General features: G+C 42.0%; 2 protein-coding genes across 3 annotated transcripts; one reads left to right on the forward strand and one right to left on the reverse strand.

Moving 5' to 3' along the window:
- Positions 1-5099: 5099 nt before the first annotated feature.
- On the reverse strand, positions 5100-13659 carry LOC114444438 (porphobilinogen deaminase-like). 2 transcript variants are annotated; one of them, XM_028418985.1, is made up of 14 exons: positions 11896-12045; positions 11752-11805; positions 11400-11472; positions 10843-10892; positions 10690-10745; positions 9567-9644; positions 9213-9290; positions 9049-9124; positions 8311-8424; positions 8189-8227; positions 7957-8076; positions 7820-7873; positions 7005-7097; positions 5100-6899 (listed from the first exon to the last, which is right to left on the reverse strand). In XM_028418985.1, exons 1-14 carry the CDS (start codon positions 11923-11925, stop codon positions 6726-6728), a joined length of 1089 nt encoding a protein of 362 aa, XP_028274786.1. In that variant the 5' UTR covers positions 11926-12045; the 3' UTR covers positions 5100-6725. The 2 variants fall into 2 exon arrangements, with proteins under 2 accessions (XP_028274786.1, XP_028274787.1); XM_028418986.1 differs by lacking the exon at positions 11896-12045 and adding an exon at positions 13481-13659 and having other exon boundaries at positions 6726-6899.
- A 693-nt stretch (positions 13660-14352) lies between these two features.
- arcn1b (archain 1b) lies at positions 14353-21539 on the forward strand. The gene is made up of 10 exons (XM_028418984.1): positions 14353-14526; positions 15578-15841; positions 16506-16685; positions 17003-17208; positions 17289-17450; positions 18686-18851; positions 19252-19399; positions 19792-19900; positions 20042-20246; positions 20577-21539. The coding sequence occupies exons 1-10, from the start codon at positions 14524-14526 to the stop codon at positions 20664-20666; spliced, it is 1533 nt and encodes a 510-aa protein (XP_028274785.1). The 5' UTR covers positions 14353-14523; the 3' UTR covers positions 20667-21539.
- The last annotated feature ends 5497 nt before the right edge of the window (positions 21540-27036 follow it).

The following is a 27036-nucleotide window of genomic DNA, read 5'->3' on the forward strand; positions in this document are numbered from 1 at the left end:
AGTGTTCTGTATTTCTTATTTATTGTCTGAACATAACACCAAATGTGTACAGCTATTAATTTAAACTTCTTTGAAAATCAAACATGTGTTGCATTGGTAATTTAAGACGATGTGTGTGTGTGTGTGACTGTGTAGGCTTTTGGGTAAAATGTGTGTTTCTCTGTGGAATTCTAAAGAAAAAGGCTGTCATTTTAAGCAGCTGTGATATTTTCATATTTTCCTCTGTGGATGAGGTCGGTGTTCACTTTGGCTTTGTTCAGATGGAACTTTCTTTCTTCATAGCAATAACATCATTAAAATAACAGATGCGCAAACATAGTATTTATCTAATGGTTTTTTTTTCATTTCCAAAAATAGACACTGTCATCCAGAATCCCATCAGCTGGATATCCAGTAAAGGACAAATCTTGAATCTAGTGCATTTTGGGGGGGCAAAGTGTGCTAACATTCTACAATAAAAATGCAGCATGGCTATATTCAAAAGGTGAATCTGAGATGAGGATTGAATGTATATTAGGCCATGTGGTGTCATTTCTTTCTAGGAGAATTTCTATTCTATTCTATATTCCATTGTATTTCTGTGACTGTAATAGAAACATATGTAATAGCACATTTTACAATCAGAAATTGTCTCAAAGCACCTTACAGAGACCCAGAGCCTGAACCCCCTTAAGAGCAACAGTGTCAAGGAAACTCCCTTTAACGGGAAGAAACCTTGAACAGAGGACAAAGGAGAGAGAGAGAGAGGAACAAACATGCAGCAAACATCATACATTACAGAGAACACACAGGACAGGTTGATGCCAAGCTGAAACGATTGTTTATATTATAGTGGATGTATATATCATCCGTTAAAAATGAGTAATACCGGTAATTAAAACAAAGATGAACAGAGACTGGTGTAGGCAATAAGCATTGGAATGATCATTTGTGTTCTGTTTCGTCGTAGTGTATCGTCCACCTGCTGCTGCTTATTCAGAGTTCCTGCTGGAGTTTTCAGACTTCTTATCAAGTTTAGTGCTCAGCACAGATAAAGTCATTATAGTGGGAGGCTTTAACATTCATATGGACGTCGACTCCGACAGTCTGAGGACTGCCTTCAACTCACTCTTGGATTCAGTTGGGTTCTCTCAGTTAGTAAATGAACCCACACACTGTCACAGTCACACCCTCGACCTGGTTCTCACCTACGGCCTGGAAGCTGAGAACCTGCTAGTATGGTCTCAAAATCCTGTTCTCTCAGATCACTCATCAATAACCTTTGACTTCTCTCTTTCAGACCTACCAGCACCTGAGGAAAAGGTCTACTACAGCACATGTCTGTCTGGAGACGGCGTAAAGCAGTTTAGGACAGCAATCCTACCAGTACTCCCCACAGCCCCAAGTACTGATGGGGGTACCAACTTAAATATTAGTCCTGCAGACCTGGACTGCTTTGTCAACAACACTGCAGACACACTACACTCAGTCTTAAACAGGATTGCTCCACTGAAGAAGAAGAAAGGCAGAAGAGGCTAGCTCCGTGGTACAACTCAAATATCCGATCACTGAAACGGGCTACACAAAGGATGGAGAGGAAGTGGCAGTCCTCTAAATCAGATGACTCCCGGAGGGTCTGGAGAGACAGCTTGCTGATGTATAAGAAGGCCCCTTTGCAAAGCTAGGACAACCTACTATTCATCACTAATAGCAGAAAACAAGAACAACCCGCGCTTTCTCTTTAACGCTGTAGCCAGCCTGACAAAGAGCCACAGCTCTGTGGAGCCTCGCATTCCTGCAGCTCTTAGTAGTGAAGACTTCATGAGCTTCTTCACTGATAAAATCACTACTATTAGAGGACAAATCAACCACAATCTCTCTGTGACCACTGAGGATACACCGTCACTTCTGGAAACGGATCCTGATCTAACTCTGGACTGCTTCGTGCCCATCGGCCTCCCTGAGCTGACCACCAGCATCAGCAAGTCTAAACCTAAACTACCTGTCTTTTGGATCCGATCCCATCACGGCTCCTCAAGGATGCTATTCCTCTGATCGGAGACTCTATATTAGGACAGATTAGGACAGACAACCTGTCTCTGGAAACAGGATATGTACCGCAGGCTAAAACTGCTGTGATCATTCCGATACTTAAAAAACCTTCACTGGACCTGGACGTCTTAGGAAACTACAGACCGATCTCCTACCTCACCTTTATCTCCAAAATACTCGGAGGAGCTGTTGTAAGTCAGCTAAATGACCACCTGCATAGGAACAGTCTGCTCGATGCTTTCCAGTCTGGATTCAGAGCCCATCACAGCACAGAAACAGCACTGCTCAAAGTCACTAATGACCTCCTCATGGCATCGGACCGTGGACTCGTCTCTGTACTCGTTCTACTGGATCTCAGTGCTGCCTTCAACACATTAGATCATCACATCCTGCTACACAGATTGGAACACGAGATCAGGATTACAGGAACAGCACTGCGCTGGTTTAAATCATATTTATCAGACAGATTTCACTTTCATGCTAACGATGTGTCTTCCACAGGTACAAGGGTTAACCACGGTGTTCCACAGGGTTCTGTGCTCGGACCGATCCTGTTCACCCTCTACATGCTCCCTCTAGGAAAAATCATCCAGAAGCAAGGCATAAACTTTCATTGTTATGCTGATGATACCCAGCTGTATTTATCCATGAAGCCTAAAGAAACGGAGCCGCTAGTCAGACTATAGGCGTGTCTAAAGGACATAAAGGACTGGATGTCCTCCAACTTTTTACTATTAAACTCGGACAAGACTGAGGTCATTGTTTTTGGACCTAAACATCTCAGAACTAGTTTATCAGATAATACTTTCTCTCTGGATGGAATTACTCTGGCCTCCAGTACGACTGTGAGGAACTTTGGAGTTATCTTTGATCAAGACATGTCGTTTGTCTCTCATATTAAGCAGGTCTCCAAGACCGCTTTCTTTCACCTGCGTAATATTACTAAGATCAGGAGCATCCTCTCAGAGTGATGCTGAAAAGCTCATTGCTTTCATCAAAAGCTCATTTCACAATCATCAAAAGCTTTTGTCACTTTTTTGTCTGCAGCTGATCTTGTGGCTCAAGAATACACTTCAAGATCCTTCTTCTAACCTACAAGGCTCTTCATGGACTTGCTCCATTGTATCTGCAGGACCTGATTGTACCATATGTTCCTAATAGGACACTCAGATCTCTGAGTGCAGGTTTACTAGTAGTTTCTAGGATTCATAAAAGTAGAATGGGAGGACGAGCTTTCAGCTATCAGGCACCACTACTATGGAACCAGTTACCAATCTGGGTCAGAGAGGCAGACACTGCCTCCACCTTTAAGACTAGACTTAAAACTTTTCTGTTTAGTAAGGCGTACAGTTAGCCTTAGACCTAGTGTGTAGGGCTGGTAGGTATAGTTATAGTCGCCTCAGCCACAGGTATAACGGTATCATAGGGCTGATAAAATCTTAACTTTTAGCACAGCTATGCTGCTACACTTGTGCAGGGGCACAAACATGATCCATGAGCAGTTTCCCTCTCACCCTCTGACCTCTCCTCTGCTCACCTTAGTCTGGCTCATACTGGTAATATCGTCTCATAATCTGTGTTTACTGTCTTCCTCGTAGTTTTGTGCCTCGCTCTCTCTCTCTCTCTCTCTTTGCAGGTCTCAAGACCTGCATACTGACCTGCAGTCTGGCCCCTGATCTCTCCTGAGCTCATTGACTTCATCAGCCCCTGCTGCTCATCTTTGCTTTGATTACTATCAAATTACTATTACTACTTACAGACTGACGATATATATAGATATCCATTATAATATAATCACTGTTTCATCTTGCTGTCATGTTTGCTCTGTACTGTATCATGTTTGCTGCATGTTTGTTCCTCTCTCTCTCTCTCTCTCTCCTTCATCCTCTCTGACTAGCAGCAGGACTGGTTCCCCCTTAAGCTGACGGGTCCTGCCCAAGGTTTCTTCCTCTTAAAGGGAGTTTTTCCTTGCCACAGTGCTCTTGGGGGTTCAGGCTCTGAGTTTCTGTGAAGCGCTTTGAGACAATTTCTGATTGTAAAATGCGCTATATAAATAAAACTGAATTGAATTGAATTGTTTGCTCAGCCCAAGATGACCGCATTAAAGACCAACTACAGTTGGCCACCAATCAAAAATTGTGGGATCTCATCCTGGTACCTAATGGCAGTCAGGGTACCTCTGGCTAGCACATGGAGGGCTGTGTGGCCCTCCAAAGAAATGCCTCCCCACACCATTACTGAACCACCACCAATGGAGGATGTTGCAGGCAGCAGAATGTTCTCCATGGCATCTCCAGACTTTGTCACGTCTGTCACATGTGCTCAGTGTGAACCTGCTCTCATCCGTGAAGAGCACAGGGAGTCAAATCTGCCAATCATGGTGTGCACTTGGTGTGCAGCAGCAGCAGCAGTGCCAGTGAGTGAGTGCACTGCTGGAGGCAGGCAGCAGCGGCAAACTTATTAGAATTAAAAATAAACAACATAAAATATACTTTCTCGTTTTAGTGCTGGTTTCTTCTTTATGGATGTAGACATAATTCAATTCAATTCAGTTTTATTTATATAGCGCATATTACAATCAGACATTGTCTCAAAGCACTTCACAGGAACCCCCCTAAGAGCACTGTGGCAAGGAAAAACTCCCTTTAAGAGGAAGAAACCTTGAGCAGGACCCGTCAACTTAAGGGGGAACCAGTCCTGCTGCTAGTCAGAGAGGATGGAGAGAGAGAGAGAGAGAGAGAGAGGAGAGAGAGAGAGAGAGAGAGAGAGGAAAGAGAGAGAGAGGATGAAGGAGAGAGAGAGAGAGAGAGAGAGAGAGAGAGGATGAAGGAGAGAGAGAGAGAGGAGAGAGTGAGAGGATGTGTATGTGCATGTGGTATGTAGGATCCATCAGACTCACAGGCTGACAAAATAAATGAAAATGTTCTGGAATTTGGAAAGTTCCTGTGACCAGAAGGCATACATAAATAGCACATCAGCTTGTGCTATCCAAAAAACACCTGTTGCATTCTTTTCTATTCTATTATAAATAATTCTCTAGAGAACAACACAAAGAAATGGAAAATGTGTATCACACATAACTTTATTGACAACAGTTCCTTGACATCAGTGGTGATAATGTTCATATAAGTAACAATATTTTACGTAACTCAATACAGAAATTAAAGCTGAAAACAAATGGCTAATGTTACCTCACCTGGTCTCAGGAGGTTAGATAAAGAATAATATCCAAATCAAATAAAACAAAGAGTCACCTAAACTGTACAGTGGGTGTACTGATGCAGGATGTAAATACACTGGCATTTATCAAATAATTATTTTTAGTATTTGAGGCAGATATGCAGTTTGTAGGCACAAATGATACTTTGACTGTGATGGCACCGAGTAAAAGATGAACATGGCATTCTAGGCATATTTCTGTGATATGTGAAGTACAGCATGTTGCAGGACAACATTACAGCAAATGGAAACAATCAGATATCCTGCTAAAACTTTACATGGCTGAGGTGAACTGAATTAAAATGCATTACAATGGGCTCAACTATGCCCTCTGTATCTTGTAATAATGGCTCCACATCTCATAGGACAGTTGGCCAGAATTTAATGGAAATGATCAGATTGTGTAATCATTAGTGAGGAGATAAAGAACTTATAATTAGGACATTAGGAATTCATAAATACAGTGTGGAGTTGATATAACAAGTATAATATCATCACATAAAGAGGATCTTTATTTAGGACACAACTGCTTTACTCCCTGTCTTCAAGTATTGAATGAATACAGATGAACTGTAAATGTCGTTTATATGAAGGAGCAGTGATGTGCTTGATACATGAGGTCTGGTTCCAGTTCAGCAGCACCAACTAGAAGGTTCCTGTACAGTGTGTGCATTAGCATTTTAGCACTTTGGTTCCCTCATCCTGAAGCCAATATGTACATTCAACATTTAAAATCAGAGCAGGAAACCTGATGCTGGGGCTGCAGCACTGGTGTTTAGTCATGTAGTCCAACTTTACACAGCTTCACTGGAAAACTCAACTCATGGCTGCATCACTAGCTGTGTCAGGAGCCAAATGAAATGCTCTCTCCAGCTTATTGTGTTTCTTAAATACATTGAGTCCTCATGACACAAGAGCATACTAAACCTCCTGAGGCTGAAATGTTTTCCACAAGATTCCACAGATGTATGAAGCTTGACAAAGCCCATCTGAATGACCTTAATTTACTTAATTTACTGACATATTTAAATCTAACTTTACTGCTCCAAGCCAGAAGTGTCCGTGGATCATTGGCAACGCTAAAAAGAGGCTTGTTGATAAAGAACATGAATGCATATAGAAAATTCTCAGATATGGGGTGAAACTGCATGAGAATGTAGTTTTAGTGAGAGTTACTAATTTGCTTAAAAACAACAAAGGGTTTGACCACAAAGATATCAGCCAACTACCAACGACAATGTCTGAAGGCCATGTTGTGTTTTTGTGCCTCAGGAGATTGTTCCATCATGGCATAATGGCAGGCACCTCATAACACACCAGGCACACAACATTAGTGGAGTGTGAAATCCTTACCTGGCATAGCAGAAAGCCATCATTCTTTATCTTACATTACCATTACAAAGTAGCATAAATAAGGAATTCACGTTTTACTTGATGCAAGTATGTATCTGACCGCACACTGCAGCTGGCTGGGATTATCTGGCGTCGTTGAGCTGCCTGGCCACTGTCAGGATCTCCTTGGCTCCTTTGCTGAGGAGTAAGTTGGCCAGGTCCACACCCAGGCGCTCCGCCCTGTCCTGGGCATCTCCTGGGATCTTGCTGGCTGTGATTCCGACTCGCTGGACCCGCTCGTCCACCTCCTCTAAGCTCTGACACACAATATTCTAGAGTTTAGCCTAAAGTGTGAAGGTTAGCAGATTTCTAAATCTAGGCTGCGGTCAATCCTCAGTACACTTCAAACACACAGCTGTTACCTTGTCAGCAGCAGCAGCAGCAATGCTCGTCTGCATGGTGTCCTTCAGACTGTCTGATCCGTCTAGACTGTACACCGCCCCCGTCATGTAGAGCTGGGAATACAACAATTAATTACAAAACAAAACATTTTAGAGTAAACTACAACAACACTTGGCTCATCATTATCACAACCAGAGGAATTTCCAAAAGTAGCAGTTAGCATGTCAGTAACTGATATACTATAATAAACTAGAAAAGGCCTTTCCTGAAGAAAATGCAAGTTTGATTGCTGCAGCTGAAGCATTGCTTTGAACGCTGATGTGAAGGATTTCTCTGAATTGCTGGAGAATCAGAGCAGTTCAGAGCTTTGTTTGCCTCTGTGTGTCAGCCTGTCAGCAGACAGCAGAGTCCAACTTTGAGAGCCTGGCGTGCGGAAATGATTTGGAATTAGAAAATTCTGAATACAAGTTTGATAGAGCAGCATCTAATGAGTGTTTTAAGAGTAAAATGGAGTCTGTAGCTTGAAATTTGTAGGAGGAGATACATTTGGCAGATGACCCTCGTTGAAGGGCTCTCTGATAGACTCCCATGTTAAAAATGACACCGAAATTGCTTAAGATTTGAGAAAATATAATTTTTTGAAAAAAACATGAAGTTGACCCGGAATGTCTGTGAGATGAACATTTTGATAGTTGAATGGCTGAAATCGGTCAATGTATGCTGAAGATACACTGCACCAAAAAACGTACAGAAGAATAAAAAAGAAGAAGAAGAAAGAGGGTGAAGAACAATAGTTTGATTGCCTAGCAAGCATTAGCCTAGCAAGCATTCTTACCTGGGAGTCTTTCACTTGTGTGTACACAGCTACTGGAACACTGCAGCCACCCTCCTAGAAATAAAAGTTACATTGAACACACCTGGATTTCAAAATACACACAATAAGAAAAGGAGGCAAAGAATGCATGTGTGTACCAGATGTCTGAGGAAGGCTCTCTCAGCCATGCAGCGCAGCACAGTATCAGGATCATGGAGGACAGAAACCATTTCCAGGATGTCTACATCCCTGGCACGAACCTCCACTGCCAGAGCCCCCTGACAACACATATGGTTTTCTCTTTTTACAACAAGGTGGTATGCACGTCGTGTGTTACTGCAGTCATCAGATGGCCTTATTGCCATTGTGTTTCAATCACACTCCTCCTACCTGTCCAACAGCATACATGCAGTCTTCAGGCCCTAGAATCTGCACAAGGGAAAGAATCAGACTGTCAGATGAGAACAGTGGCCCACAGAGACCTTACAGTGAGATTCAGCGATCATATGTACCATGCTGATCCGGTTGTCCCAGCCCATCCTCCTGAGGCCTGCAGCAGCCAGGATGATGGCAGCAAAGTCCTCCTTCTCATCCAGCTTCTTCAGCCGTGTGTTCAGGTTGCCACGCTGAGGACTGAAGTTAAGAACACACACTCCAATCCAACCTGTTCTATCCAGAAGTTTATTCATCAGTTAGTCCACTGTTGGCTCATTTGATTTGACACAAACATTTTTTTACTTGTAAGGGTTAACATGGAGTTTATCAGCACTTATCTGCCACAAATGTCCTGTGTTCACAAACATTAGAAATGTTAGAGCACCAAATTCAAAACAGTATGTGCTAACATCTGTATGGAACAAACATGTTAACTGAACTACATATTATGCAGTATTTTAATATAGATTTGGATAGTAATGTATTGGATAAGAAGACAAAAGTGCTTAAAAAACCTATTGTTAGAGAACTTTCACTATGATTGACGCACAGAGCAGCCGTCTTAGGAGGCTAATTCTAATTTTCCCAGTAAGGTTTACTGGAACACAATGTTTCATAAGAGCATGTTAGCATTTAGCTTAAGGCACTGCTGTGTCTGTACAGGCAGAGACACCAGCATGGGTTTTTTTCTATTATCTAAATATGATGTAACTTGTAAACAAATAAATGTAAACTAACTATGTGTCAGTATAATTCCTTATACGAAGACAAAACTAGAGAAAACAGTATTGAGTGACTGCTCTCAGAAAGGATACAATATCTTTGAACTCCAGGTGGGGGAATCTCTTCTTCAGCTGAGCAGCACGGCGCAGTGAACTGGTGCCGATCACACTGTTCAAATGTAGTATGAAGCTTAATTATGCACACTTGACATGAGAAAAAAAACGTTACGGTACTTAAGTCGTTCTTTAAGCTCCACCTGTTTTCTGGCAGTGTGTCCAGAGTTTTGCCTATGTGTTTTGGATGCAGGACCACAGCATCATGGGGGTTTTCTCTCCTGAAGAAGAGCACACAAGTGGTTACATCTGCTCAAACAGCCACAAATAAAAGTACGTCACTAACACCACAGGCTTTTTTTCAAGACTTCTCTGTGCAAGTGTGAGCGACCCAATGAGTTGTGCAATCAAGTTGCTGAGTTGTCACTGTGGGAGTGTTTCCTGTTTTTGTCGCACATATAGCTTGCCCTTTAAAAGTCGTTATTTTTTGCAACATGCTGGAAAGGTGTGTGTAACAGTCAGTTATGCAGACACCCTCAGTGTGTGAGCACACTCACTTCAACACAGCTCCGATAGTGAATCCTGGAGGAAGACTGGTGGGAAGGTCTTTCAGTGAGTGAACAACCAGATCCACCCTACAGGACACAGGAGAAGTCAGTCATACAGTATATATGAGCTTTATGTTTGGTGGTACCATATGTTCCTAATAGGACACTCAGATCTCTGAGGTCAGGTTTACTTGTAGTTCCTAGGATTCATAAAAGTAGAATGGGAGGACGAGCTTTCAGCTATCAGGCATCGCTACTATGGAACCAGTTACCAATCTGGGTCAGAGAGGCAGACACCGCCTCCACCTTTAAGACTAGACTTAAAACTTTTCTGTTTAGTAAAGCATATAGTTTAAACATAGTGTGTAGGGCAGATAGGTATAGTTACAGTCAGTTGTTGACATGGCCTCAGCCACAGGTAGAACAGGTGTCATAGGGCAGATAAAACTTAACTTTAGGCACAGCTATGCTGTTATAGGCCTACGCTGTCAGGGGACACAAACATGATCCACTGAGCAGTTCCCCTGTCCCCTGAAATCCCCCTCTCACCCTCTGATCTCTCCTTTATTCTTATTAGTCTTAGTCTTATTAGTTCATCCTTGTTTTAATTACTATTATTTATTAACTGATGACATCCACTATAATATAAACAACTGTTTTATCCTGCTCAACAACATCAACAACCTGTCGGGTCCGGTTCAAGATTTCTTCCTGTTAAAACTGAGTTTTTCTTGCCACTGTTGCTCTAAAAGAGGTTCAGGCTCTGGGTTTCTGTAAAGCACCTTGAGACAATTCTGATTGTAAAAAGTGTGATATAAACTGAATTGAGTTAAAGTGAATTGAAAATAATGCAGTCATTCAGCTACAGAACTGAGCCACCTGCTACATCAAAGTCTGAAATCAAAGGGCTGCTCTTGGCATGGAATTCATATCAGTATACAGTGTATGCTTCTATAGATTCAACGTCTGCTTTTCAAGCTTCATCTCTGCTGCCTGCTACAATACACCAGTATGTGTGATAAAGTGAGCCCCTTGTCAGAGGAGGCCTTCAGTTTAACTGATAGAGTGCATTGGTGAACAATGCTGTGTATCCAGCGTGGTGTCAGTCACAGATGACACCGGTCCCACTCACTCATTTCTCTCCAGAGCATTCTCCAACTCTTTGGTGAACAGACTCTTCTCACCAATCTGCATTCAGACAACACATAGATTTCTGTTAGTGGTTCTGTTGCATTACGAAGAGTTTTTTACAGTGTCCATTAGTCATACTCATGAAAAACCTTACCTTTGATAAAGCGGTGTCAAGGATTTTGTCTCCCGTGGTTGACATGGCAACTGTAAGACACAAACTAAATTTAAAATTCAATGGTATTCATAACCATTAAAGTATACACCCCTCCGTCCTGCTACACTTTCATATAGTTTGTGATGTGATTGCTGGCCCCACAGGAACACTGCTGGGTGTATGGGATTCTGCAGTAATCTGTGCTGTAGAAAAGGCCTAAAATACATCTTCCATCATACAGTAACAATCTTGTAACACTTTATTTTGACTTCATTTAGCAGAATGTCAGTAGTTGAGAAGCTTGCTGGTTTTCCAGAACTGTTTAACTGATTTCCACACTAATCCACATGCTCCAACATTTCATTCGATAAAAGCCGTCAAGTGGTTACATCATGGACGAGGCAGTCTACCCTACAACCACAAACACCTGACTTTTGCTAGTAGTTGATTGATGACAAACAGGAATTCATATGAGCTCGCAGTGTTTTAATAGGAATGACAAATGTTTCGAAGCTGGGTCTATGTCATCATAGAAAAACAGAAAATAAGGACCTCACCTATTTCTATGTGGATGTCAGGGTACAGTTCTTTCAACTTGTCAGCCACACTGTCTGTCTGGATCCGGGCCAACTGCAACAGGAGAATAATGGACATTTTCAGTTCAGTATACCAGACTGGAGGAGGAACTGTTATCACGAAGCCCAACTGTGTTATCTCTGCAGGAAGGAGCTGCAGGCGTCCCGCTCTGCTCTATCTGAACCAGCATGGAAGAACAAGGCATCAGATAGTCCACAATTAACTGACACTTGACTCAAAGGCCTTTGTTCATACTCAAATTATTGCTATGATAGAAACCAAACATGAAAAAGAAGAACAGGCATAATGTAAATGAACTTTATAAATTGGTACCTGGCTCTTGCGGGTTCCAATCCGAATGACCCGACTAACCTTTCCATTTCCATCCTGCAAAATAACAAAACAAATCACATACAAGAATTTAGAGCTTGCTTCAATCAACCCAACGTGTTAAAAACCAGCCGTCCACCATCTCACCCTGATGTATTTGTAAGGTCCTTCCTCCATGCCTGTGCTGAGCTGCTGCACTGTGGAGCCTATTGTGTCCTCTGTGTGTCTGCCTGTTGTATCTTGGTAAGGAGCTGTGCTGAGCTCATATAGCCCCTTAGTTATAAAGTGGCCTTTCTTACCAGAAGCCCTCCCCTATTTAGAACCTCCACCCCCAGATAACTGGCTCCAAAAGATAAGTGCGCCGATTCATGGAGTCCGTTATGAAAAGGCAGGGATGGGCTGCTAAGGAGGTTCCTGGATATAAGGTGTGGTCATAGAGCAGAAGGAGGGTGGGCACCGCTGACACTCTCTGAATCTCTGAATTATGTCAGCCATATATTATTATTATATATTTATAGCCAAAAGTGTCATTCCATACTTCTATGTCATCAGCCATCAGCGAGTGATTTAAGATTTAATCACAATCACACATCATAAAACATGACATTACAAAAATAGAAAGTACTAATATTAAACCTTTATCATATGCTGCATGTGTATGCATATGTAGCAGCAGAAGAAATAATAATATGAAATATTTTGTCAGTATTTTTGGCATTTCATTTATGAAGAAGGTGCAGAGGCCTCAGGAGTAGCTTCACCAGTCCACAGCAGAGCTTACACTGATGCACTCCATCTATTCCACCATGCACACAGACAGTATTTTTAATTTATTGGTTTAATGTGTTTTTAATGTAATATGTTGGGGGCGGAATGATGATCTCAGCTTCTGTACAACAGAAGTCCCTGAGGGACCTTCCCAAAGGTATATTAATCTAAAGTATGTAACACTACATCTGGATTATACTTTCTGAATATATCTTTTCAACACAAACTTAACTTAAAGTGTGTTTACCATGTCTGCCTGGAATCATGCCGTGCCTATAAAGAGTTACCTCTGTATGAAACTCCCCACAGACTGTCCTTTAACAACCTCCTATACAAAGAGAACGGTCTTTGCTCAGAACGTAAACGTGTGTTTTGTTTCTCGTGTCGCTTTATTTGACCCATCCACACACTGTATGTTGGGGCGGGAACAAAGCAATACACCAGTCCACCAAGGCCAAATAAAGGCTATTATTATTATTATTATGCTAGCCGGATTATCAGATTGTTGTTATCTGTGTCTTAGCTGAATAATAATGTTACTGCTCTTCTTAAAACACCTGTGAACTCGTGTTTTCATAAGTTCAGCTTTCCAGCCTCCAATGTTCATTCTAAAGTAAGCTGTTTTGGGGGTTTTCTCAATGTTCTGGCGATATTTATTACAATAACAGTAGTGGTGCTGATGTGTTCCTGAACTAAGTCACACAGAAAACTAGTTTAAAACAACAGGAACCAAAAACTAAACATTTAAACGATCATTAGCATTTTCTAGCTCCCGTCTGTCAACTTTGACAGACCGCTGCCCTCCTTTTCAACGTCCAATGGGGAGCCTAATCCACAGACAGGCACATATACCAGCCAATCACCGCGAGCTACAGAATGACGTATGCGGAACTTAGCCTGGATGTGTGAGCGGCATGCATTCCTGGTAAAAAAAATAACCCAGTGGAACAGATTAAAAACCTACCGAAGCACTCGCCTCCTCCGACATGTCGTGGTCCAGTTCACGCTGCTGATGTTGCACGAATCAGAGTGTCCAATAAAAGAACACAGTCCCGTAAGATGACACGGCCCCTGTCACGCACCTCGCCTCATGAATGAACGCGCTACCTCTGATGTCATTGGCCCGGCTAGAGGTCACTTCCTTGTTCCGTCTTCCAGTTTCCTCTTGCGGGTGCAGCGCATAATATGTCGGAGACAAGCAGTCTTACATCTTAAGTCTTAAAATTTGGTACGATGTGCGCGGTATCATCTCCATACCGGTAGTAAAATAGTAAAGTCTAGTATGTATAGGGGTGCGACATTTTACTGCCGATTGAAATCGATCAATTTAAATCTCCTCTAGTGTTAGGGTGATGTGGCAATAATTGACTGTCCTGTAATCACCTAGCAACATTGTTTTTGGGGGTCAAATGTCACAAGGAGAGTCTTAAATGTGTAAAATGTGTTAGAGAAAGGCAGAATACCGTATTTGAAAATGGATTCACTTCCACTTCTCATGGGGGAAACATACAAATTGTTTAAATAGTGACACCTGGTGACCAAAGTACGCTGCTGCAACACAGGCAATAGTATAATAGTGGGATATGAAATATGGTTGAGAAATGGCAACATGTGGTGCGACCAAAGTTAAAAAGATGACCGTATATAGTACTATAGGCCTGGCTAAGGACATAGTCCAAACAAATGCAAAGTCGGCCGGTAAGTGTCGTGGTACTGTTTAAGAAATGAAATAAAAGGAAGAAGCGCCTTTGTGAAGTAATCCCACTAACGTATTTATGCCAACATTTTGGGGCCCACGTCACTGGTTTCCGCGGTGGGCTGATCCAGCGCTGCTCTTCCGGTGGAGACGTGGCTCTGTGCTGCTGCCATATTGACGTTAGCTAGCTAACAAGCACTCCACTTGAAGTCAGCTGTATATTCGCACTTCGCTGTTCCAGAGTGACTAGAACTCACTGAAGCAAGAAACACGAGATACTGAAGATCGTCGTACTGTAGAAAGAGACCAAAATGGTGAGTGGAAGTCGAAAATCAAGATTATTTCCCTGTCTTTTATCGGGCCTAGCAATTATCATAACATTGGCTAACCTGGAAACGGGCTAACGCTAGGTGTACCTTACTAGCTTCTCCTTTCCAAGACATACGTAACAAAAACTTCATATGTTTTAATTACACCCACTGTGCTAGAATAATGGTCTGTTGCTTAAATCGTAGATAATAGAATAGCAGGGTAATTTTACAGTGAATGAGCGGCCTTGAGTGTGCAGTCACTGCTGACGTTAACTAGCTGCACAAGCTAGCGCCAGTGCACCGCTGTCTCTAGCTGGATTTGAGCTTACGTTACCTGCTGTCAGTTTGTTCTCAAACAGGTGACACGGGAATCACCATCAAGCGACCCGAAACTACTGTTTTTATGCTTAACCAGCGGCATCAGCTTCGTTTGCCATATTTGTTGTACACCTCAAGTTCAGATCGATGCCATCGGGTCGTTCGTTTCCTGGCTAAGCTATTGTCAAATGAATGAATGCATTTCCTCCAATAAACAGCTGATTTATATAAAGCTTGTTTAATCCTAACATTGTGTGAAAGCCCATGTTCTGTTTTGGAACCATATGGTCGCTCAGACACGATAGCTGGTCCTTTTGTGAGGAGAACGCCTCCCCAGCTCAAGGCACATTTCGTTATGTAAAGGTCCTTTTTCCTGTTTGTACATATGATGCACAATGTAAGGTAGTCTAAATTCCCTATAACAATTCTTAAATTTTACATTTTATCTCTGCTGCCTATTATTATTATTATATTATTATTATTGTTGTCTAAGGAAATACATTAAATGAAGTTAAATCTTGAATAAACTGATGAACCTGAAAGAGGTAGACCTTGTTAAATTTAACTTGGCTAACAAAAAAAACTACACATTAGTGGGAAACTAAACTAGCAGTGGAAATGTTCTCTTTATTTTTGAAGCCCTTTAACTTCAGTAATACTAAAGAGTCTGTGAACACATTTATCACACTGAAAGTCTGTAGGTATGACACAGTCACTTTTTTCCTCTTACTCACAGGTGCTTTTGGCAGCGGCGGTGTGCACCAAGGCCGGCAAGGCCATTGTATCAAGACAGTTTGTGGAAATGACCCGGACACGTATTGAGGGTCTTCTAGCGGCATTTCCCAAATTGATGAACACTGGCAAGCAGCACACCTTTGTGGAAACAGACAGCGTTCGTTATGTGTACCAGCCACTGGAAAAACTCTACATGGTCCTCATCACCACCAAGAACAGCAACATCCTAGAGGACTTGGAGACACTTAGACTCTTCTCCCGTGTGGTGAGTGGCCTGGATGAAATCCGGTTGTGCAGGACCAGTGAATAGATACTGTCCTAAGTTTGCAGCAAAGTTAATATGATGGGGTCACTGCAGATTAGCTTTAAGCTAGCTCTAAGGCAATACATATAAAGCAATGCATTTATGTCCATGATCAGAAAGAAGATCTGTAGGTTTATTACATATTTTTACATCACTTAATACTGATTTGTAAGCTGTCATATTAATGGGTTATTACATTTTGTAACAGATTAACACCAATATCTTCGGAAAAACATTGGTGATAGTGTTCAGATAAGACCAGGGTGGATTTATCACCTTTTCCCTTAAATGGACAGCAGTAAAAATGAGAATTGGATACATGGCCTTTTCTTGGACAAAAGTAATGAAGAACACTTTGTCAGTGATGTAAGGTGACACTTTTTTCTCTTTAATAATGGCAGCTCCCTGGCAGAATAGCCTTGTGTAGAGTTTTCAAAGTTATACAGTAACCAGATGTAATTAAATGTCATAACAAAAACAGATGAATGGTGCATTTATAAAATCTGAGGAAAAAAGTAGATTATTCAGGTTTTACACAAAGATGAATGGTTGTCCTCGTTCTCACATCTTATGTGTCTTCTGGTCCTTTTGTCCAATGTGCACTTCTCTTTTTATCTAATTCCAGATCCCAGAATACTGTCGTGTGCTGGAGGAAAGTGAAATATCAGAACACTGTTTTGACCTCATCTTTGCCTTCGATGAGATTGTGGCACTAGGTTACAGAGAGAACGTCAACTTGGCTCAGATCCGTACCTTTACAGAGATGGACTCCCATGAGGAGAAGGTTTTCCGAGCCGTCAGAGAGGTGACGTCACACAGTTGTTTGTCAGGTTTATTGGGTCAAATAAACTGTGGAGAATGTGGGTTATGGTAGTACAACAAAATAATAGGAGTAGAAATAAATTGAAGCATGTTCAGGGGAACATTTGATCAGTAGAGCTGAATGAATGAACAGGAAGAGAAAAGTACAACAAAGTTTACCAACATTGTAAAGAAATGATAAAATATGCATGGTGTTTAGTGGATGCGCAGAATTCTAAGGTTTACTACTTGTGTATTAAACATGTGGCTTAGTCAAAGTCAGCATAGAGGTACATTAAACGTTGTTTTGTAACCAAACAGACCCAGGAACGTGAGGCCAAGGCAGAGATGAGGAGGAAAGCCAAGGAGCTGCAGCAGGCCAGAAGGGATGCAGAGCGTTCTGGGAAGAAAGTTCCAGCTTTTGGTGGTTTTGGCAGTGCTGGCATGACCAGCGTGTCCTCAGGGTCCATTATCACAGACACTATTGTGGAGCCAGAGAAGCCCAAGATGGTACCAGCGCCGGCCAGGTAAGTTGTAGGACATACATGTGAGAAATGAAACGTCACAGTCACTTGTAGTTTTTGATAAACTGTGTTTTGTTTTTCAGACCAAGTGGACCAAGTAAGGCTTTGAAACTGGGAGCAAAAGGGAAAGAGGTGGACAACTTTGTTGACAAACTCAAGTCAGAGGGTGAAACCATCATGCCCACCACAGGAAAGAGAGGCTCAGATGTATCTAAAGTTCTGCCACCGCCAGTCAATGTGGAGAGGTACACACTGGAGTATTTGTGTTGTTGTTTGTTTCTTGTTTCTTCAAACCCCTCAGGATTTATAATGTGGCTGCTGCACACAGATAATAACATTGCTTGTGTACCTTACACCTATTTATTTGGAGGTGTAGCAAGCCACAAAAATCCTGGCTCAGAAAACATTGCAATTTTTGTTTATATTACGTAGTTGAAAAGAAAAAGGACAAATGATTCCAGTAAATTGCTTTTGTCACCCAAGTTAGCCAGCTGCTAACTATAAGATGGAGCAATGCAGCTTGTTATTTAATGAACAGACATAATGGCAAAGCCAGTGAAGAAACCAAAACCTTTGGAAAAGAAAAGAAAAGGAGACTAGAAGTTGACCAAACAAACAAAAGTGAATATCAGGGAGCTAAAAGAGGCAGAGAAATGATGCTTCCTTGTTGCCACTGGATTAATAAGTGATAAATTGTCTGCTTAGCTTCTCTGTCGTATGCTTGAAGACGTACTGTTTAGCTGCAGGTTGTTGGCTGTATTCTCTGCTTGAATATGAGGGCAGCACCACACAGGTAAACACAGGTAAACACCCTTACTGCTCTTCTCAAACAGCTGACGTGTACAGTCAGATTTTACTGCCCTGTGTGTATAAATGTGTTTGCAGGCCAGTAAAAGAATGATAGTGATGAGTGTGTGAGGATGAACCCAGTGGCCTGTATAGCAGTATGTGTGTGGTCATGTATGAGGAAAATGCACCAGTAACACAGACAAATGTGTCCGTGTCTGTAAGTGGTGTTTGTCTACGCAGTTAGGACTGCTCTGTCACAAGCTTAGTCGATGTTGGGCTGCGTTAGTAAAGTTGTCCACTCGTTAGTTTATGTTTGTAGGCCAACTTATTTAAGATATAGGGCTGTTTATCTGTGGACATGGTTGTTTCCTTGTATCCTTTCCATAAGTGTGTAAATAAACACGTTAGGGGCGTGTCATTCAAGGCACCTCGCAATTCAATTTGATTGCGATTCGATGATTCAGCCATTTTAACGATGCAAGTTTTGAAAAATCAAAAGAATGGGCCGACTTGGATACATTCTAATTCAGTTTCAGCCCCAATGAGGTTTCTTTAATGGCGTATATTGGGTTTCTATCATTTAGAATGTTATAATCATTTCCTTCTCCACACTGCCATATTAGTTACACTTTAGCCTTCGCACATGGAGACGTATGACCTAAAACTCTGTTCATGTGTGTTTCCTCTCCAGTGTACATCTGCGTGTGGAGGAGAAGATCTCGCTTACCTGTGGCCGTGATGGTGGCCTACAGAACATGGAGGTGCTGGGCATGGTGACGCTTCGAGTCACAGATGAAAAGAACGGACGCATCCGGCTCATTGTCAACAACAATGACAACAAAGGACTGCAGCTGCAGGTTTGTCTTGCACCATTAGACTAGACTTCATAGCTGTTGTAGCTATTAAGTCAATGATCAGCATGTGTTTAAATACTGAACTACAGGTGGCTGAAAGCAGCCGTAGGGTCCACCAGATCATAGGTTTTAAGCCACTTAGTGGCCGATGTCTGGTTAAATAAAGGGGGAGCTGTGAGAGCAGGCTGCATGGAGGGAAGTGAGGATTGTAAATGTGTACACAACTTTACTAATGATACCAGCAACATATCTCTGCACTGATCGGGTAAACTTTGTAGACAACATAAATATCCAGTTAATTTAACTTAAGTTGGATTAAAATACAGTTTATTTTGAAAAAATGTCAGGTTTTTACGTTGCATAATAAACAATTCTGACAAATAACATTGTGTCTCTTCCTTAGACACATCCCAATGTGGACAAGAAGCTGTTCACGGCAGACTCAGTAATTGGCCTGAAGAACACAGAGAAGTCCTTCCCTCTCAACAATGATGTTGGTGTGCTGAAGTGGAGACTGCAGACCACAGACGAGGCCCTCATACCTTTAACCAGTATGTCCGAATAGATACATTAGCTTATTTAACGGCATTTTTCTTCTTGTAAGTTTATTGAATGTTTTGTAAATAGTGCCATTTTTCAGATTTCATCTGCAAAGGTTATGTCCAATTTAGCCAGTGGTCCAAAGCCTAAAGCTGTTAGCTGAGTAGTTCGTCTGTGACAGAAATAAACCATCAGAGCTTCACATCAAGGAGCTTAAACCCTTAAAGTTTAGGAAACCAATTATTATTCGGGCATTAATAATTGTTTGCTACACTAGACTCTTGAGGTCAAAGGTTTGAGTAAACACAGTTGCCCATTGTCTCTATCCTAGAGATGGATTGTTGCAGTGCTGCAAATCAATGTGTTGCTGTAGTCTCAGCTGGATCCTCTGTCTCTCACACAGTAAACTGCTGGCCTTCTGAGAGCGGTACTGGCTGTGATGTCAACATTGAATATGAACTGCAGGAGGAGAGCCTCGAGCTCAACGACGTGGCCATCAGCATCCCTGTACCGTAAGTACATCTGTTCACACATATATAGACCGTTCAGGCTGAATCAGAAAGCCAGAACTGAACCTGTTTGTGATTGTGTTCATTTTTGTAACTGAATGAACATAAGACAGATGTTGTGTTAAGATGTTTGTGCTCCTACAGGTCTGGCGTTGGAGCTCCTGTGATTGGTGATCTGGATGGAGAGTACAAACATGACAGCAGGCGGAACGTCCTGGAGTGGTGCCTACCTGTCATCGATGCCAATAACAAGACCGGCAGCCTGGAGTTCAGCATCGCCGGACAGCCCAATGACTTCTTCCCTATCAGTGTGTCCTTTGTGTCCAAGCGCAACTACTGCGACATCCAGGTGTGTTTCTGATGTCTAATGACTTTCCTCAGTATTAGAGATGAAGGCAGTACTTTAGAGGACATGCCACTACTGTGTGTATGAGCAAGTCAGCACACATAAACACACAAGATGCCCATTTAGAGAGGCCCTTAGTGCCCACTAAGAGGCTTTTTTGTTTATGAATGAGCCAAGATGGCATTGTAGCACACACACTATATGAGTTCACTCGTTAAAAGAATAATACTTGGCTAACAGTGACTACTTAAAGAATAGCACTAATGGAGAGATTTGCAGTTACATTGTGTAATGCCTACACGCTGGTAATTAAATCTTTTTTCCTCTCCCCAGGTTACCAAAGTGACTCATGTAGAGGGCGACAGCTCTGTTAGATTCTCTTCAGAAACCTCCTTTGTTGTCGACAAATACGAAATCCTGTAAACATATTCAAAGAAATACAACAAAATCAAAAAAATCACCAAGAAAAAAAAATCTAAATCTATGCTACAAGGAAAGATTGAAGATTTCTTGCCTGCCCACGCTGTATACTATTTGAGAGACTGTGCACATCAACAGGACTGCATCAGCCCTCCTGGCAGAGCCTCTTCCTGTGGTGGAGCAGAGCAGCGGTGGTGTATTTATATGTTTGTATGAGAGAGGATCATCTATATATAGTTAATTGAAGATAAAAACACACACAAAGAAAACTACACTGATGCCGTTGTGTTCGCCAAGCAGAACTTTAAAGAGGACTTCAGGCTAAGTGGAGGATGACTGCGGGGGTGCAGCCTTTCGTCCTAAGTCTGTTCCTGACACCTTGCTGGGAGGCAGATAGTGGAACAGGGACCTGAGGCCACAGTCTTCACCAGAATAAGTGCTGGTAGTTTAGCATCCTCCACAAACTGCTTCACTCACATTGCAATGGTTCACTTGTTGAATGGGGTTCTTGCTTACTTTCTTTTCAGACGTTCTTCTCCATAATACCTGCAGAATTGTAGCTGTCTCCATCATTATAATCGTTCAACTCTTGTGATTGATTCTTAATATCTCACTTCAGATGTTTTTTTTCTTGTGAGGTTGTTTGGGTTTTGTAGACCGTGTTCAAAGCAAAGTATGGCTCTGTGGTTAGTATCTCGTCTGCAGTTATCATCAGCAAAAGTCTAATTTTTAACTTTAATATTTTTTACTGTTTGCTGTATGAGTTGTCGTTTACCACTAATCTGGAAGTTGACATGTGACGGTAAAGAGCAGGATTTTGTAAGGGAGTCTCAGCTGCAGGGTAAAGTAACCTACCAGTAAATACGTTTGACTGTTGCATGTGTTGGATTTGTTATCTTTATTTTTGTACCACCACAAGAAGCACCGCTTTCACTCTGATCAGCCGCCTGATATCACAGTTTTGAAGGAGGTCCAGCAACAACATCCAAGCCACTAATTTAAAATCTCTCAGGAGATAGGAGTGGCTGTGTTCATCCACTCACACACACAAAGAAGGGGTTTAGAGACTGCCAGCCTGATATTCCACACACAAGGTAAGCAGGGAGCCCATGAAGACCTTGCAGTGCACTCTGCTGTTCATCCACCCAGTCATCCTTTACTTACATCATAGTATAACATTAATCAAAATATAGCATTCTTTCATGTTTTTTTTGTCTTTTTTTTCCATTTGTACTCCCCAAATTTCAATTTAGCAGTGGTTGTGTGGATGTGGGGTTGAAAATGACTAGATTGAGCATTTTTAACTTGCTGAAGGGGAATCTTAACATTCCAGTGTACAATTAGAAAAAAGAATCTTTAATGGAATAAAATGTATTATTGAAAAGTCTGACTTAAATGTTAGTTTGATTTTCTGCTTGTCACTAATCATAAACTAAGTTGTGTTGCAGCATTTGGCTCTGTTTGGTTTCACATAGACTTTAGTGGTGTGGTTAGTTTGACATTTATCCTATAGGATGAAAAACCATTACACATTTCTTTTATAAGTGCCAATTGAAATGTGGTATTTTTGTGTCTCATGTCAGGACTAACCACAGTCACACTCACTTCACTTAATCCACTCACACAGGACCTTCCTCATTAGCATCACCTGTGAGGGTTACAGAACTCGGACTTAACATGGAGCTGTGAACCAAAGGGTCTGTTTCTACATGCAGGACTCCTGTCCGCTCTCCATTGTGTTGATGCGTTAACCCTTTTGCTTTGAGCCTTCCTTAAAAAGAAGCGTTAACTGCTTGTAGTCCCTTCATATCCTGCTGCATACACTATTGTAATGAGCAATTGAACCAGATTATTTCTACACATCTGAGCTTTGAGCTAAGCACAACATAACAAGCATGTTAGCTGAGCACCTTCAGTTTAGTGTTCCCAGTGAATTACACCACCGTTCAAAAGTTTGGGGTCACTGGGAAATGTCTAGACGTTGTTAATGCGGTAAATGACTATTGTAGTTAGAAAAGGCTGATTTTTTGATTTATGTTCTAATGGTATATTGTGTTAGCTGATCGTGTTAGAAAACTCCTGTGAAATGATGTTAGCACAGCTGAACTGATATGCTGATCAGAGAAGCTGTAGAACGGCCTGGTGACCCCAAACTTTGGAACGGTGGTGCAGATTTACAGGTCAAACACACCTACTCAACATAGTCCCTCTTATTAGTTACAAGATTAAGCACTTTGGTGTAGATTTAATATTGTTTTCACAGTGTACAGGTACAGAGTGAAAAAGTGTTTCATTACATATGTTTGTCTTCCACAAGCAGAGTTAAGTTGAGTTGAGTTAAGCCTGGTGCCAGCTCAACTTCTGTGAACACCAAATGATCAAAGTTACAAACAATACACTTTGAACATGGCACAGACCAAAGACTTCCTATGGAACCGAAATGAGGAAGTTATACCACTGCATACATAAAAAATGATACAAATGAACAACATGGACACACGTAGGACTATAGGGAGGCTTATCAACATGTGGTCCAATAACCATTGTTTGGTCTTTTGTACTGGCAAATCCTACAAGCCCATTTAGGCCAGCACAGAGCATAGTGATGTCCAAAGATGTCTAATCTGTCCATGACCTTAGCCATGTGCCTTTTGTATCATGTTGTTCTGTTGAGTTGTTAAACTTCATAGTTTCGTCTTTCTTCATAAGAAAGGTGAACTTTAAGTGTGAACATCACCTAAACTCTTCCTTGGGGTGTGCTCCATGGTTCCACCCTCTGCCCATTTCTGTCTATAACACACTGCTTATCAGATGTTAACTGTGTCATCACAGGTTGAGCTGCTCCAACCCCGCTCTGCAACTGTCTGCTGTCTGCAGCACATGTAGCAGTGAGCAGATGGTGGTGCAGTGAGTTACATCATGTCTTTATTGTAAGATGCTTGTAGTATTTTGTGACATACATTATATTGCTGTAAAGGTAAAAGCAATGACACTACACCTAGTTCAATAAATCTAAATTAATTATCTAAAGCCCTGTGAAGATAAAGCAATAAACAAAATAACAGCTGAAGGACCTTCAGAGCAGGTTAGTCTGATCTTAGTCATCTCTGCAAAGTATTATTTCAAAACATAAGAAGCTGGACCCTACATCCTCAAGCTCCTTACAGAAACACTTGTTTGAAGTTTCACAAAGTTTTAGTTTTTGAAAATAGATTGATTATTGTATTCTTGAGACTCCACAGCCGCCAGTATCCTGTTCTGCAGTTGATGTGTTGTTCTCTGAGCGTGTATTGTGTTTACAGCCGTGAAGATGAAGGCAGGTCAGATGCTTAGCTGAGACGCTGCAGCCCAACAGATGGAGAAATGGTGTGAGAGGAAGAGCGTGAGGGGCGGGGGCTTTTAGGGTCAGAGGGGGCGAGTTCATGAGAGCTTACCAGCACCCATATTTGGACTGCAGGGTGTTGTTGGAGGACGGGTGTGTTAATAGCAGCCCTCCAGTCATAAAAAAGAGGGTGTGTCTGTTTTACGAATGAATGAGCAGCCTGATAAGCTCTGCAGAGAGGGTCTCAGAGGAGGGAGGGAGGGCAGACACTGTTGTCTTTGGCATGTTAAACACAGTCTGCAGGCAGACGCCTCACACTGCAGGATTCTGTTTGGCTGTTTTGGTGAAGGAGATCCTCTGACTGGACTGTGGAGCTGGAAAAGTTTTCTAACATCTTTTTGTTTGCATTCTTTCACGTGCATTTAAGGATAATGCTGAAGAAAGTGCGATTCAAGGTAGGAAGATCCTAAAGTGATCAGTTCTTATATTTTATCCTACTGCATATTTGAATGTTGCATAGCTGTCAGCTCTTCCCTGCTTTCAGCAGGAAGCCTAGAGTCCTTTGTTATAAAGAAATAGTAACAAAGTATCATAGTACATGAAAAGTGTCAGAGAAGAGAAGTCTCTCTTAAGTCTTACATAAGTAAAGAACTCTATCCACAGCCTGCAGCGTGTGCTGCTGGGCCTCTGTGGGCTCGTCAGCAGCAGCAGCAGCCCGGCCTGCAGTTCAAAGGGAAAACCTGCATCCTGCTGCTTGTCTGTGTGCTGACACTGAGGCGATAATTACAGGAACAGGAGGAGCTGCAGCTACTGTGCTCACAGACTTTAAATAAGATGAAACAGTGTTTCCAGGTATGATGGCTGGTCTGTTGTCACAACTGGTCCGTCTCAGAGTCCTTGTAATCCCAGACTGTCTCGGTGATGTGAGCTTCAAGGCTCTGTGGGGGTCAGATCACCTACTGCAGGACTCCTTGTGCTTCTTGTTGGTCGTTCTATATGGCTTCGGTAACCATCATGCTGGGCTGGTGGGCAGTGGCAGGCTCAGCCTGTCCTCAGCCTGTCCTCAGCCTGTCCTCAGACTGAGCAGAGGGCTGTCCACTGTGACAGTGATGGATCATGTTGATTCACACTCTCATCTGTTAGTGCCAGTTGTTCTTGCCATCCACTCAGAGGTGACATATTCCTGGGCAGTGTGTGTGTCAAGTGTGAGAAAGTGAGAGTGACAGGGCCTCAGAGAAGGACAGGAAGTCAGAGGGAGGCACTGGGATTACAGGTTACAATAAGTGAGCCTGCAGAATGCTGGGCACACACTGTGCTGCACAGATACCCCTACACAGAAACATGGCACATGCCTTTAAATTAGTTTTGTATTTTGATTAGTTCATTGTTTAGGCTGTTTTGTGTCTCTCTGCCCATTTTGCATGTCCCTGTAATTATTTAGTGTGTCTTTTTTTTGTCAATTTCTATCTCTGTGTTGTCATTATGTATCTCTTCATGGTCATTTTGTGTGTTTTGTAGTCACTTTTTATTGCATTGTTGTCAGTTTCCATCTTTTTGTGGCCATATATTTTTGCCTGTGCCGTTAATTCACTTGTCTTCTTGTAGTTTGCATCTGTTTTGGTCCTTTTCTGTTGCTTCGTGGTCATTATGCATCTCTTGGTAGCCATCTAGTGCAGATTGTTATTTTTCGTGTTTTTCTGGCCCTTTAGTGCTTTTTGTGTTGTGTATTTAAATCTGTGTGCATTTCCATTACTCTGTTTTTTCATGTATTTGTTGCATGCTAAAACATGCTGTGTGGTGATTTTGTTTTTATGATCATGGTTTTCTCTTGGTTGATTGTATCCATGCTAGTAGGATAACAATCCATCTATAGCACATGTATAGGCACTAAGAAGCCTTGTTCATAGCTCAGACTCAGGTTTTCTGTTTGCTCTGAAAGTAAAGTGTGCCAGAAGGTCCGACAGACCCACAGGGGATATTGGCTGAATTCTGTATCCATATGTGGAATTTGCGTTCAAACAGCAGCAGGTCAGCTCACCACTTCAGCAGCTCTTTGTTTGACTCTCTCCTCACGCTGATCTGCCACATTCTGACACCTTTTCTTCAACAACACGTTGTCTCTGTCAAACAAGCACAGTCAGTTGATTACCGTTTAAACTAACTAAGACCAAATCCACTTTGTATTACATTTTCACTTTTGGATTTTCATACAAATACAGAACAGAGCTGGCCCACAGGGCAGTGGGAAAAGGTGGCCTGGTTGAATTAATGACTCACAGTAACACATTGCATGGATGCACTATAGGAGAAAGGCAAGCCATGAAGACCTACACAATGTTACATCACACTGTGCCATTCAGACAGTTTTTACTTTAGGTGTGTTTAAAATGAGCACCGTACATGGAAACAATGCCTCTAAATAAAACGACTGTACTTGCATTTTAGGATATGGTCCATCCTTGGACATAACTACTCTGGCTCAAACATAAACTCTTTTCAAAATATATCCCGATGCTGCCTGATATGCTCCCTGCTGGTGTTCACATGGGTTCTTCTGGTGTGGGAGTTTCTTTGACACCTCACCCAAGGATGAATGGCAGGTGGTGATGCACGCTACAATTTAACCAGCTAGTCACATCCTAGGAAAAAGTACAAGTGTCAGGGTTTGTACGAGGAGAAGACAAAGGCAAGACAAGAGTGGTTATAAGGCAAAACAAAGTCTTTTATTTCCCTGACCTGGTCAGGAATAAAAAAACAAAGTTACTCAAAGGACTTTCAAAGCACAAGGCAGGTTCAAATCACTAAAACCTTCATAGCATGGACAAGGCAAAAATAGTTCATCATAGTACAAAGGAAAGCGTGGGTTACTAGACATGGAGAACAAGACTGCGAGCGAAGGCTGGTAAAGCTTAGGCATGGAGCGCAAGACATGAACCCAAAACAAACGGGCACCGAGTGAAGGGAAGACGCACTAGATATACAGAGGGAGCAGGGGAGACGACGAGGCACAGGTGAGGCACATTAGGGAGGAGCAGGTGATCACCGGAGGAG

Source organism: Parambassis ranga, chromosome 13 (assembly GCF_900634625.1).
Source record: "Parambassis ranga chromosome 13, fParRan2.1, whole genome shotgun sequence".
Classification (NCBI taxonomy): domain Eukaryota; kingdom Metazoa; phylum Chordata; class Actinopteri; family Ambassidae; genus Parambassis; species Parambassis ranga.